Here is a 15,088-nt window from a genome sequence, read left to right on the forward strand (position 1 = left end):
GTTGTTACCATTAAATTGAAATAAGTAAATATATGTATAAATTCCAAGTAGCTCCTAAACAAACTTCTCACACTATCATCTCCCCACAGAGCAATTGAGGGGGCTGTGGAGAGCTCAGCAAGTCTAAGAAACCACACTGGCAAAAGGTTTAGAAAATTTGTCATCAAGATTTTAATATTTTAATTCTGTCTTTTTATAGGGCTGAAATGAAGACAAAGTACTGGATCAGGGAAGGTCAAATTATGCATCTTTTGCAACTAATTTATAAGACTACATAGGAACTCACGATGACCTGATTCAAGGAACTAAATTATCTTTAAAGAGTTCATTGGCAACGAGAACCCATACAAACTTTTGGAATGGTGGTGACTCTTCAGTACAGCACATCCTGACTGCTATTCTGTTTTTTTCATTTATTTTGCTTTTGAAGTCTCAAAGTACACTGGACGCTGTAACATGAGGAAATGCTGAGAGACAGTGGTTAGTTCAGTAGGAGTGCCACATGTAACGATTCATTTTAACAGACACTTACCCAGCACTAATGCTACATTGCCAGTTTTATTTGCAAATCAGGAAAAAATGTTCAACGTTTAACTGCCAAAACAAATTTCACTATTAATGGACATTTTCAATGGAGCATAGCATCTTGACGTCAATTCATCTCGGAGTGGAAAAAAAGTAAATTTCAAATTAAACTATATTTTTACATAACAAGGCAGCTTTAGCTTTGCTGACTACAGATAAAGAATCTGATTTCCACTTATTCTGAAAAATATATAATAATAATAATAATAATAATAATAAGCCCCAAAAACAAAAGAGAAATGACTATACGCTAGGGAATCAATTGATAACATTTTTATTTGCATACCTCCACTGGGGTCCTGAATTTCCATATGAACTAAATCAGGGTCTCCATCAACTCCAGCAACAGCCCTAAGAACATAATGTAATTAAGTTATGCAGAGCCAGTTACAGAATAGTAATTATGTGGATGGAAGAAAAGAGAAGATTTCATACTAACCAGCTTTAACATTCTAACTGGGAAATTAAAATAAGCCCCAGTCAAAATGCCATATTACAAACATTAGATGGAAATTATTATTCTTAAATTTCTTTCAGATTTCTCTTACTAAAATACATATACAAGTAGGATCCCAATATCAATTGGAGAAAATAACAGAAACAGGTATGAAATTGGAAACAAGACTTTATAATCATAAATTTATCTACAGACATACACAGAGATGCACACATTTATTAGAAAGCCTTAGAGCATCTTGTTACAATTACCTTTGACATTTGAGAATACAAGACAGATATTGGGCTAGTAAAGATGTGGATTCCATTCTCATTAGAATCATAGAAACATAAGGTTGGAAAGGACCTACAAGATCATCTAGTCCAACTGTCCTCCCTTTACCATACCTACAGAAAAAACTCTAAACTATATCTCCTAGCTCCCTATCCAGACGCCTCTTGAACACTGCCAGGGAAACTGATATCCAGGGAAATTAGAAATATCATGCATTTGACACATGCCTTCCATAACTAATTGACACATCTTTGCTAAGGATGTTCAAGAGAAGAGTAAATTCTGCTTTGATAAAGGAGGAAAATGAAGAATTTTTTGGAGAAGGATATCTCAAGAAGGAAATTTAGTCAGAACTGACCAAGGCACAGTTTAATTCTGAAAAGGTATACCGATTATACAGGCTGATTTTCTCTCAATATCTCCCATGTTAAATATGCTCAGACAAAGGATGAATTTTCTGCCCTCAGGGCTCCCATCCCAACCTAAGAACAACAGCCACAGCTGTGGCTTTATCTGGACATTACATTGTCATTAGTCAGGCAGATTCTAGGAGAAAGTTCTGAGCTGACAGACATGCAGAGCAAAGCAGAATCCAGTGCAATGTGAGAGCCCAGTGAGTCCATAGATGTGATCTGCAGACATGCAAAGGGACTGCATTAGGAACCAAAGAGTAGCTGGATGCAGATACTAAAAAAGCCCATTACAGTATTTAGAGAAAAATGATCATTTTGATACAATTATTAATAATCAAATGCATTAAGGCTATGTTTTGCATGGAAATTACATCACTGTTTAGTGATTTTAATAGCACTGATTTATGAGAAGTGGAGAAAACTCAGACATAGTAATTGGTGGTTCCTTGGGAATGCAGGCTGGGGAGAAGAGACTGGATGATTTCCACCGCTGCATAACAACCAGAAATAATCACATTGTCATTTTTCCTTAATAAGATAAATGAAAGAATCTGAAGAAGGAAAGGAAGGAAGAGGAACAAACTTCTGCCAAGCCATAAGATGTGATGGAAACTTCTATCAGGAATTATTTAGTAGATGTATGGAAAAGTCCTGTACTTACAAAGAAATAATCTCTGAAACAAAACCTATTATAGTATTTTGGAGACAACACATCAAATCAGAAAAGATGATTTATTCTTTTTGATTTAATAAGAGTATATCTGAACAGAAGGATCTGTGGACTACTTTTCTCAGTGTTCACTGTCTATTTCTTCTAGGTGATCATGTGTCAGATCAAACCTGCTATCTTCTCTGCAGTCAAATCTTTGAAGGAAGAAAATGATATTTGCTGAATACCTTTTGTTCATGCAGCTGAACTACAAACTAGAAGAAACTTTATGGCTTTTTTAAGGCTCAGCCCGACATGAAGATTGGCATCAATAATACAGAGGCAATTTGAGGGTACTTGAGAAACAATCTCTTCTATCTCTAATTCATTATATATTAACATGGTTTGATATATTTGTCAATATCTTCAACTTTTCACACTTCTTTCAATAACTCAAAAGTGATAATGACCTCATCTCTTCCATGTTCCTCCTAACAATGGCAGCTGGCACAAGTGAAGTCTAATCTCATTTCCAATGCAGTCTTCTATGGCAAGAGTTCACAACTGATCTGTGTTAATGAACACTGCACATACACAGAACATGACAGCTTCTAACTCAGATTTACTTATCTCCTTTGGATTTTTATTTCAGTGGATGTGGAAAAAAAAAATAAAAAAAATCATAAGGCAAGTGGTTTTTAGCCCAGACAAAAAACAAGTAATATCTCCTTCACTCTGAAGTTCTGACACTTCCCTTATCCATCCTTTTCAAACTATCCTTTACTGAACCAGAGAACCATTACTTCCAGAGGGCAAGTTCCTCTCTTCTGAAACCAGCTGAACCACCTCCTATGATGTCTGTTGTGACTACACAACAGGGTTGGGGTGACAACTCCATGCTGCAGTTTTACAAGCATTTCTACTCAGTATTCTACTAGCCTAACACACAACCTTTCTGTGTTCTCAGTATTGCTTCTCCCTCACTGCTTCTGATGTCCCCCCTGAGCTAACCATGCTGGGAACTGTATAATTTAAAGGTAGCCCTGCAAAGGTGGAAGCCACAGCACTGCTAATATATCATTAAGCTATACCCATAGATATCTAGTTTTAGATATGTCTAATGGGTGAGATGCACTATTTAAGTGGAGAGTTTATCCAGAATAAAGGAATGAATTTGTTTTTCAAAGTCTTGAAGTGTTTTATATTACTACAGCTATACAGATGAGATGTAACTCCTGAAGCTTTGTTTACTCCCTGAACATATTAAACACTTAAAGTATACTTTTGAATATCTGCTCTAAAACAGTTTGCAGCTCTGAAATCCTTTCACCCAATTTTACAGATACTTTGGATTAGTCCTTTCTTCCTTTATTAAAAAAAAAAAAAAAAAGGACACCGTTATGATATCGATAATATTTCAGTTCTTCCTTGTCTGTTGACTTTCCACCATCAAATTCTCTTTTCAAATAGAAATTTAAGTTTTCAGTACAAGGAGCACCTTCTCAGGAACTATTTTCCTCCATGTCAGCAGGGTTTTTGGATTGGTTAGAATTCACTCCCTTTTCTTCTCACAGTAGTTTGCAATTAAGGTTTTAAAATCTCAGCAATCTGAGACCATTTTGTTCGTTTGCTTTTCATGAGTAAAAGAGGGCTTGCCACTGATTCTGGAATCTTCATCTTTAAGTTGTTTCCATGTTTTATACTAAACACTTCAAAAGTCCATGGAAAAAAAGCAGATTAATTTTAGACCAGACAAATCTTCCTTCAGAAATGAAATATCTCTTAACAAGTAGACTGTGCTGGAGAAAGCAAGCGCAACATGCTAGCACTTCCAATTGCATAACAGTGTGGTTACAACACTTCAGAAGGAAAATAGTCTGACCCGATTGCAGGGTGGTGCAAATACAGGCAGCCTCAATATGCTTTTTCCCTTTCCCATGAATACAAGTTCTCATCATCTCCCTTGTGCTAGCACCAGTGCCTGTCTGACACCATGTTGAGCCTCTTGGGAAAACTAATTCAGCAGAATGTAATTTGGGGATTGGTTTTCAGTTTCTTAAGCCATCTGATCGTGCAGCCAGACAGCCCTGTTTTGTGGTGCACTGATATGAAGCTGTTTCGGCTGTGGTGAAGGGGCATGGTGTACATCCAGTCACAGTGGTGTAATGAAGTAGTGGAGTGGACCAACAGGATCACTGCATCTGCCTTTGTCAGCCTACAAATATATACTCCATGATACAGCCATTAAGAATTTTTAATTTTAAAATAATGATGCTAAAAATGTAGAGCTTTCTGTTGAGAATGCAAGTTAACAGACATTTCATATTATTTTAATAAACTTTTATTTGGCTACCTCTCTTCCTCCCAGACTACCCCAGTTATTTCTTATTCTGGTTGCATACAATATTAGAACACAAACACCTGCCTAGAATTTCAGATTTATGTAACAATATGAATAAAATTTACTACTGATGTCTAGCACTACGTATCTGAAAATATGAATCATAAGCATTAATCTCTTATATGACAATTATGATTTCATATTTCACTTCTGCAGCCTGGCCTCATTTTGTAGGGAAACAGTTGTTGAAAACACTAGCCATCTAGAGTCTGCTAAGGATATGTATCTCCTCTGCCCCCAGTAGGTCTCTTCACTGTTAAGTATTCAATCCAGTTCACTTGGATGCATAATGATTAAGAGATATCTTCAAATATACCACATGAAACCAAAACCAAATCAATAGAAACTCGCTTGCTGATGTGGCTGCTTCCACTCAAAGGCTGTCTAAAAACTTGCAAGTGTCCTCTATCTGCACCCCTTATAATCCCTTAATGTGAACTTTATCCAAAAGGTAATAAGTTCCAAGTTTGCACTGATTGATTTCTAGTGTTTCACCTTAGAATTCTTGCTTAGAAAACAAGTCGAAAGCACACAGATGCTTTCTCAGAGTAACATAATATGGAGTTGACTCTTGGCAACCTGATTACTCAGAGAGACAAAGCTACAACTTGATTTATACAAACTGAAGTCATTTGGTTATGACAGATTTATGTTTCAGGCCTTTCCTTTTTCATAATTGCTTTGAAGGATGCAGTTTCGGTGACCCAGTCAATACCTCGCACAGTCAATGTTTGCTACTTCTTATTTCCACCCTATTCCTAAATACTTAAACAAACAAACAAACAAACATTATTTCTGCCACTCTTATGTGACCAGCACTGCCAGCGTGGTTTGCCAGCCCCATCACCAGACAGACAGAAATAGAAACAAATATTGTCCTAAGTGATTAAGTCAAATGTAAGAATGAGTGCCCATGCGGATCCCTGGCTTCCCACACTAGGGCCTTTCACACAAAATTCAATGTTAAAACCTCAATGAAATCCTCTTTCCATTTCTCTCTCCTTCGGGGCATAACACCTCCAAAACCCACTCTTTTACCTGACACTTGAATGGGCAGGAACTTGCTGCACTTGACATTAATGGCTACGGTGACTTTAATGGCTACAGCTATGATTGATTGTTCATGTGGGACATCATGATAAGAACAGAACTTCAGTCCCCAGAGAACAGCTGCTCTACCCAAATACACTCATTTTTTATTTTTATGTTTTCACTACACATGAAAATGGAGAACCGATATCTAAAAATAATAGATGTAGCAGAGGATTCACATATTCCATTTGTACGACTCCAGACAAAATGACAGTGAAAACATGCTAGACCTAATTCTCTGGAAATTACTGACTTACTGTCCTGTGGTATATTTGTGTTGGCATAGACAGCTGATTCACAGTCTATTCTTCTCTTATGTATTACTAAACTCTGTTTCAAGAAATCAAATGGAGCTCAACTGGTGCATAAGCCTGATGGACAAAAAGGAATAGCAGCAGAGCCAGAAGAATCCCAAATTGCAGAATTCTTTCTTTTTCTGAAGTATTAGCAAATAATAATTACTTTTTTTAAAGAATAGTTTCAATATATACCAATTACATACCATATGATGTGTGGGAGTTCAGTGTTTTGCTGGGACAGCTTATAGAATTCTATTTCTAAAGGTCTCTCTCTGCATTCTCTCCCACAGACATACTAAGAACTGGAAAAAGTACTTTCAAGTGTTAGACACTATCAACACAACTTCAGTTGAAATCTTCACCCTAGAGCAATGGTTGCTGATAGTTTAAATGCAGCAGTAAAATTGGTCACAGTCACTAAAATTTTCTTAATTTTCAAGCAGAACAATTTGATCAAAATTCAAACTTTTCACAAAATAAAACTTCCAGCTACTATTTGTGAAGAAATCATCATTTTTTAGTGTTGATACAAAACGAAATATTTTGTTTGATCTCATACTAAGCAGAATTTTTGAAGTTAATTTCAGATCCATGTGTCATAATTTTCCTTTGGAAAATTTAAACAAGCTTCTCAATGAACAATGTTAAAGCATTTGGTATCAGTATTTTCCACGTGGAAGCTTACTAAAAAAAAGTTTTTTTTGTTTTTTTTTTTTAATTTGTTTTATTTTTCCTTGTGTTTTGATTTTTCATTTTAACTTGAATAAGAATAACAAATGAAGAATAAGAAACAAATGTCCAGAATGCATAAGTTTTACAATTATCTTTACATCTGCCTTCAAGCCTCTCAAGCCCTTTTGTTTTTTCCTGCTAAGTTGCTAAGGGAAGAAAAACTGCTATGAAGGATTAGTCAACTTTCTTGTCCAAAAGTATAAATGAAATAAATTGGGAAAACAGCTGGAAAGAGGGAAGAATATGTCACACTACATCATAGATGGATGAAAATATTCTGTGCTACTAAAACAGAGATGATAGCATACACTTTCCTGCGATATCAATAACCTTTCCATTAGTTCCACTATAATGAAAGACCAAATTCCATACGTTAAATCTGTAAAAACACTTAATGGAAAGACTAGAATACTTGAAAAGTAAATAAAGCCTAGATGATTATTTAAATATATTGCTTATAAGCCTACAGTATAAGGTCTGGACATAAATAGTTTAAACTACTCAGTCCCCACTGACCTTCCCAGAATATAAATACACGAGACATTACATTAAATTCATTGCATTTAGATTTTCAGTGTGTAAGAAAAGTGCTTCTTCAGGAAATGCAGGAAGATCTGACTGCTGCTGGAGGCACAGAAGCAGGAAATTGTTTTTGAAAAGCACTGGAAAATACTGCGGTGGATATTTGTAGTTACCAGTCTGAAATAAAAGTCCTATCCTATCCTATCCAACTCTATATTGTGGAAAAGCTTAGTGGATACTAAAGAAGAAAATAAAATGGGCTCAGCACAACCAGCCATTATCAGCAAGACACATGCCCTAATTTATAGAGAGATAAGCAATTAATTTGAATTCATTTCACCTATCTTTAATGTAGCAGATGCTATATATTCATAGAATTGTAAAATGGTTTGGGTTGGAAGGGACATTAAAGATCATGTAGTTCCAACACCCACTGCTATAGATAGAGGTACGTGCCTCTACACCAGACTGCCCACACCCAGCCTGGCCTTGAATGCCTTCACGGAGTGGGCATCCACAACCTCACTGGACAACCCATTCCAGTGTCTCACCACCCTTACAATAAAGGATTTCTTCCTATTATCTAGTCTAAATCTACCCTATTCCAGTTTAAAACCATTTCCCCTTGTCCTGCTGCTACATGCCTTTCTAACAAGTCTCTTCCACTTTCCTGTACACCCCATTTCAGGTACTGGAAAGCTGCTATAAGGCCTCCCCAGAGCCTTCTCTTCTTCAGGCTGAAAAGCCCCAGCTCTCTCAGCCTTTCCTTGCAGGGGAGGTGCTTCAGCCCACTGATCATCTTTGTGGTTCTCGCAGCCTGATGTCTTTCTTGTGTTGGGGGCACTGGATGCAATACTCCAGGTGAAATCTCACAAGAGCAGAATCATCTCCCTCTACCTACTGGTCACACCTCTCTTGATGCAGCCAAGGATCTGATTGGCTTTCTGGGCTGTGAGCACACATTGCTAGCACATGCTGAGTCTTTTATCAAGTGACACCCAAAAACCCTTCTCCTCAAGGGCTGCTCTCAAGCCATTCTCTGTCCAACCTGTATCTGTGCTTGGGATTGTCCTGACCCAGATGCAGGACCTTGCTTTTGGCCTTCCTGAACTTCATGAGGTTGGCATGGACCCACTTCTCCAGCTTGTCCAGGTCCCTCTGGATAGCAACCCTTCCCTCTAGTATGCCAACTGCTCCACTCAGCTCGGTATCATTTGCAAACTTGCTGGGGGTGCACTCAATCTCACTGTCCATGTCACCTACATAGATGTTAAATAACAATGGTCCCAACACTGAACCCTGAGGAATGCCACTCATCACCAATCTCCACTTGGGCACTGAGCTGCTGACTGCAACTGACTGTGGCCACACAGTTAATCCCTTATCCAGAGAGTGGTCCATCCATCAAATCCATTTTTCCAAGAACACAATACTGGACTCAGCTGAGTGTTCTCCAGTAGCCAAGGCCCGATGAAGCTCATATTTTTACAGCTTATGGAATACTACACAAACACTGGTTTTCTATCCAGCACTATGATAACTCCAGTGAAATGAAATGAAAGCCCTGCAACAGTAGAAAGTTTTCTAAAACGACAGAACTTCCATATAAATGTCATCACATGCAACCCTCCATTCTCAGCTTATTCTTTCTGTATTGCAACATCCCATGTGATTTGGTACTTAGTAAGGTTAAAAGAAGGGGGCAGTGCTAAACATCTGCCCCTAAATTCTTGCTGATGCTGGCCAATACAGTTCTTGAGGAAAGTCAGATAGATCTATGCACAGGAAAGGAGTAAAAAAAAACCTATAAATTATTTCTGATAGTTATAAATGTACAAGCTCTCAGAATTTATTAGTCTTAACTAAGAAGAATGTGACATTTATGAAAAAAACATTTTTTTGAAGTAATAAATAGGAATTGTTTCTGTTGATGCTCTGGGATGCTTTCCGTGATTGTGTCTGAATGATATAAGTAAACCTAAGGATTCTGAAATACAGCAAAATACAGACACAATCTTAAGCATGTACTTGCTAGTGACTTCAATGGTTTTCAGGCTGCATGCATTTTAAAAGTTTATTTAATTAAAGATAGAGCTGAATGTCTTCCTAATTTACATCCTATGCAATTTAACTTAGGGAGACATGACACTTCTGACCCACAGTTTAACTTCTAAGTGATTATACCATTTGCACAGTAGCTGAGAGTGAAGCATTTTGCCTGTAACATTCCAGCTGCTGTGCAGTAGTAAGCTCTTGAGTAAGGATATGTTTCACAGAAGCGAAAAAGCATGAGTCTGATTCTAATATTTCAGCAGAAAAGGTTGAGACAAACTGGAATAAATCAGAGTGGTGTTACTATAAACAGACCAGAGGCCGTTTTTTCTAAAAGTATGGACAGTAAAGAGACTGCAGAGCAAAACAAGGTGCTTGGAAGTATGAACAACTCCCACGATTTCTGCAGGGACAATTCTAGACCTAAATCAAATTAAAAGCCATTTAGAAAGGGAAAATGACCATCAGGTTATGATTAATAGTGTAATAAAAATATACTAATAATTGATAATGATATGTTTATGCATAGTCTATATTAGCACATTGAAGTAAGATGTGAAAAGTGGTATTCTCTGGATTTTTCCCATAGAAAACAAATAGATGTCAAGCACACAGATTGACCACTTTTAAATATGAAATCAATTAAAAATACTAGTAAGGTCTAATTTTGAAGTAAATAATGTTACATATTTTGCAAATACTTTACTTGCAGAAAATAACATGCTTATCCTTCAAAAACGTTTGTCAATCTGCTTAAATCACTTCTTAAACATCTTCAGAGACTGCAAAATATCTGACCCAAAAATAAAACAATTTTATATGTGTATTCTATAGCCACATTTTTCATCAGTTTCCCCTAAGTTTATATATGACTCCAGTTAAAATGTCTGATTCAACCTTTCTTAAAAAAATGTTATAGATTTTTCTCTGTGAAAAGACTGTTCTCGTCTCCAAAGATCAATTTTACCACTAAAACAAAAAGCAATTTCACTGGACATTACAGTTCTCTTTAATCTTTGGCTCCATAGATCTAGACCTGTAACCCGTATATACACTGACACTCAGCCAGTCACTGGTGTGAGTAGGAATTGGCAATAGCAGATGCAGCAATGCTGACATACTCAATCTGCAAAAGACATGAAGGTTCCTGCTGTTTTTATTGGCACCTCTGGAAATACCCTTCTTGATTAGAATGAAATATATTTACATTTATAATTATATTTACATTTTCTATTCTGGAAGGTAACAGTTTTCTTACCAAAAAATATGATCTTTTGAAACACGTTCCTGAAGAAGAACCCATTTTTTCCCCAGGTCAATAGATACATAAACCTACAAAACAAAATGAGACAAAATCAGGTGATAGGAAACTTAATGATGTACATCTTAAAGGACAGGTACTATGTCACTATTAAAATGAATGACTGCATATCAATAAATAATAATAATAATAATAATAATAATAATTTCCAGGAACTCTCCACAATGATTTTCAGTGTAATACCTTCTAACAGTGAAAATCTTTAAAAACATAGTCTATAAAGAATAAAACCTGATGACAACATCTTCTTGTTTACCATGACATAATTCATAATTCATTTTGGGTCAGAGTCTTTTTGATCCGAGCAAAGCTATAAATGTGAGAGGGCACAAGGACACTTCTCCTGTCCATCCATTGACCACATGAACACAAAGGCTTCTTTTATTCTTCAATAATTAATTCTACTAAACACACTTAGGACAGGAAGTCACTGTATTAAAAACTTTGCTAATACAGTACCAAAAGATATTATAGAAATTCTATAGAGATTTGATGTGGAAAGGTGTATTTCAGTGCTTGCCTCTTGGATACCAGTCACAGACCCCTGAGAAATGGTCACTAAGTAGAGCCAGAAGATGACCTGGAGAAGTCTTCAGTTCCCTCTGAACAGCTCATCCTTGCAAATACTAACAATATGGATGGGTATCAATAGAGTAGACATGAAAGCATTTATTCCCAGCATAAAATGAGAGATAAAACAGTTATCTAAAAATCTCTTTTCTTTATTTTCTTCACATTATCTCATAATGTATTTCCTCCGCTTAAACTAGAAAATACCTATCATACTTCCATAGAGACACGCTTCTGACAGCCCCCTGCTGTCTATATGCATTTCTTATTTAATCCAATTTACATATGATAGGCTTTCTTTTTAATATCAATAAAGGGGGAAAAAAGCAAGTAAAATTATTCTATTTTGATGTGGGAATAATTCAGCAGTTCAGTCACCAGCTGTTATTGGAGAGTCTTATGAGGATTAGTAAGAACTGCTTGTTTTAAAACTACAAGTTCAATGATTAATGTAAAAAACTGCTATGAATTACTTTTTACTAGAGAAAAGTAGCTACATCACTATGTAAAACCTTAGATAACTCTCCTCAACATAAACTCTATGGGTAAATTTACTTAAATTTGAGTTGGAACTAAAACATCTTTTTCCTCACTTATTCTCTACTTCACAATTACTGGGCTTTACTCCACTGCACAATCAGTTAAAGCAGGCTAAGAACAGTTGTGGTAAGAAACAATGATCAGGACTCTGACTGCTTACAATAATATTGACCTACTTGATGCACAGACAAAAAAACAGTTTGGTTTAGTGTAGTGAAAAGACTTTACAGTCTGACTGCAAGGGAGAATAAAGTAGGAATAAGAAGGCACATTCAAAACGAAGGTGGATTTTTAACTGATGTGCTATTCAAAATAAATAAAAAATAATGCGTACCTAACCTTAGCACACACTCAGCCTCCTTAAAATGAAGAAAAAGATGTGGGTTTTGCTTTATAATAGGTGCATATGATAAAACTGACTAATGAGTTTATAGATGAGGTGGAAACAGCGGTCAGCTAAAATCGGTGGCTTCAGAAAACACTTCTAATAAGATGCTTCTTATCACCCATTTAATAGCTGTAAGGAATCACTTTTAAAAGAAATTGAAAATCATAGAATCAAACAATCATAGAATGGGTTGGGGAAAATGTATCTCTTAGTTTTCCCACCTTTACAGATTCTTAGTGAGCAACTAAAATCCACCATATCTGTTGAGTTTTAAAATCAAAAAGCATTTATCAAGATTCAGTGAATAGCTGACTGTTATTCACTATAACTGACGTAGCCAGAAAAAGAGAGTATAGATTCGAGGCAGTAAATGGATTAGTCCAACTACATTGACTAGATTTGCATTCATTTACAGTGTCAGCCAGAGGCTAGAGCTGTATTTAAATAAAATCTAGGGTTCTGAATGGAAGAACAATGCCTATTTTGCAATACAGAATAAAAAGTAAATCAAATCAGAAGCTGTAAGGCAGGCTGTGATGCTCCAGTAGACAGAGAAGATTAGATAAATGCTGTTTACAAAGGACACGATCCCACATTCCTTGTATTTCTGCAAAGAGCCTTTGCAAGGAATCATTTGAGTAATAATAGGGAATAGATTCTCCTGAGTTTTAGATCATGTCACTGTTTTATATGACTTTATTTCAGTGAAAGTAGTATTAATTAACTCAAAAATCCAGAGTATACAATCTCTCCAGGCCAAATTCAGATTAACAGTCTCTCTGGAGACCTTTGGTTTTCATACAGTGACTTCTTTGTATGACAAGCCACAATTCTGATTTTCAAATCCTCCTTTGCCAATATCACTTCATTTTCCTCTTCCTGCTAGGCCAAACATGTCAGATCTTATACAAAGGATGTTACACAACTGGGCAGGTTATTTGCACAGCTATAGTGAAAGGCAGCCTTCATTCTTGTACATCTCAGGTAAAGATGTAGGGCTTGACCAATATGTCCTTATGGTTGACTCTTTGTAGTGTCATACCAAAACCCTGAGAGAAGTCTATCAGATCACCTAAAATGCTCCTGCTACTATTGAAAAGTTACTCTTTATTGACTGTTTTGTATTTTTTTGTCCAGCTGCGTTTTAATGTGGCAAGTAATAGTATCACTACTTTGGGAGGCTATCCAAGCATAAAATGCCTGAAAACTTCCATATCACATATAATTTCTCAAAACACAAAGGAAATGCCTCACTTTGAGCTCCTAACTCCTTCTCTTTTCTGGGAAATATTTTTAATGACTGGTTGTGTGTGGATGGTCAATGTCTTCAATCACACTATGACACTTAATGAATCTGCCACTTTGATCTCCTAACTAAACAAAGGGATTATGACAATCATCAGAAACAAAAGTCAATCTAAAACAGCACTTTTCATAGCATCAGCTTTTCACAACTTTTAGCTTTCCTGATGCATTTTGTTCATATAAAAGTTACTCATCACGTTTGTAACAGCTAACTGTGTTATGAGTTAGAATTCAAGATAGTAAGTGAAACACCATGTGACGACAGACTGTGTTTGGTTTGTTATGCTTTTTCATTCTGCCTCCATCCTTACTTGCAAATGCCTGTGAACACAAAGCGAGGATGAGCTATTAACTTAAATACCCCTGAAATTATCCCCAAGGATGACCTGATATAATGTGACTGAAGTCAGTGGAGCAGTTGGCTGCAGCAACTTATTCTCACCAACTGTATATAAACACTTTGTGATCTCTTGACAAGGATTGAAATGGACTGGAGCTTGACTAATTTTGGCTTAAAAAAAGGAGTGATGGTGGAGGTGAGAGCGCTATCAGAACCAGACCTGCAGTGACTTTAAAGTTGTAGTTTGGGAACTGTGAAAAAGAGATGAATGACACTTTTTACAGAGTGTGGGCTCACTCACTGGTGAGCCTGCCCAGAGAGATGATATAAGTTACCCAGAAAAGAAAAAAAAAAAAAAAAAAAAAAAAAAAAAAAAAAGATGGCCAAAGAGTACAAACTACATATTACAACTACCGAATGTGTTATAAATATATCATGAGAGAGAATTATTCTACATTTCTACAGATTCAGTGATCCTCAAAATACTCTTCTGCTGTATGATTAAGCAGTTTATTTTATTTTACATCCCATGGAAGGCCTTTGAAGGCAGTATTTCAGCTTCATTAACTTTCTACTACATTATAAATTAATGAGCAGTTGCTTATGGTCATTTTCTAGGAAGAAGTGCATTTCAGAGGCAGTATTTATTCTACAGAAGGATAAATACTAGCAATAACCATATCAATTGAAAATGACAGGAGTGAAGATTCCACAAAGCAAAAAATTGGACATGAATGAAATAAATGTTCAAATAAGCTTCTCAAACAGTGACTATGGCTTCTTTCTCAACAATTGCTTTTATAAACCCCAAGACTCAGCAGCACATCACAAAAGTTACCTATCCTCTTAATGACATAGCTGCTAAACCTCAAACAAACAGAGTATGTTCATGCCTTACCTTGCCTTCCTTTGTGTAAGCGAGTACTTTGTCTTCTTCTTTTGGGTGGAAGAGGAGAGTTTCCACGAAGAAAGTAATGGGTTGTTTCTGGAATGTAGCTCCTTCATCTGTGCTTATGAAAAGGCTCTGGTCACGGTCATTATGAGAAGAACTTACAAGAATGATCTAAAAGACAATGACAACACATTCACTCAGAAGACAATTTTCTCTAAAACAGAAATCAAGGCATGTTCATTTTTTCTTGGGTAAAT

The 15,088-nt window shown here is 36.3% G+C and overlaps 1 protein-coding gene across 2 annotated transcripts in view; it reads right to left on the reverse strand.

Moving 5' to 3' along the window:
- Positions 1-15,088, reverse strand: part of SORCS2 (sortilin related VPS10 domain containing receptor 2) — a 533,288-nt gene that overhangs the window by 89,716 nt on the left and 428,484 nt on the right. For both annotated transcript variants that reach the window (XM_072334228.1, XM_072334229.1), the window contains exons 4-6: positions 14,838-15,002; positions 10,734-10,807; positions 872-936 (exon numbers count right to left, since the gene is read on the reverse strand). In XM_072334228.1, the coding sequence (XP_072190329.1) occupies positions 872-936; positions 10,734-10,807; positions 14,838-15,002 (304 nt within the window). The remainder of the gene's footprint in view (positions 1-871; positions 937-10,733; positions 10,808-14,837; positions 15,003-15,088) is intronic.

Source organism: Excalfactoria chinensis, chromosome 4 (genome assembly GCF_039878825.1).
Source record: "Excalfactoria chinensis isolate bCotChi1 chromosome 4, bCotChi1.hap2, whole genome shotgun sequence".
NCBI classification, from domain to species: Eukaryota; Metazoa; Chordata; class Aves; order Galliformes; family Phasianidae; genus Excalfactoria; species Excalfactoria chinensis.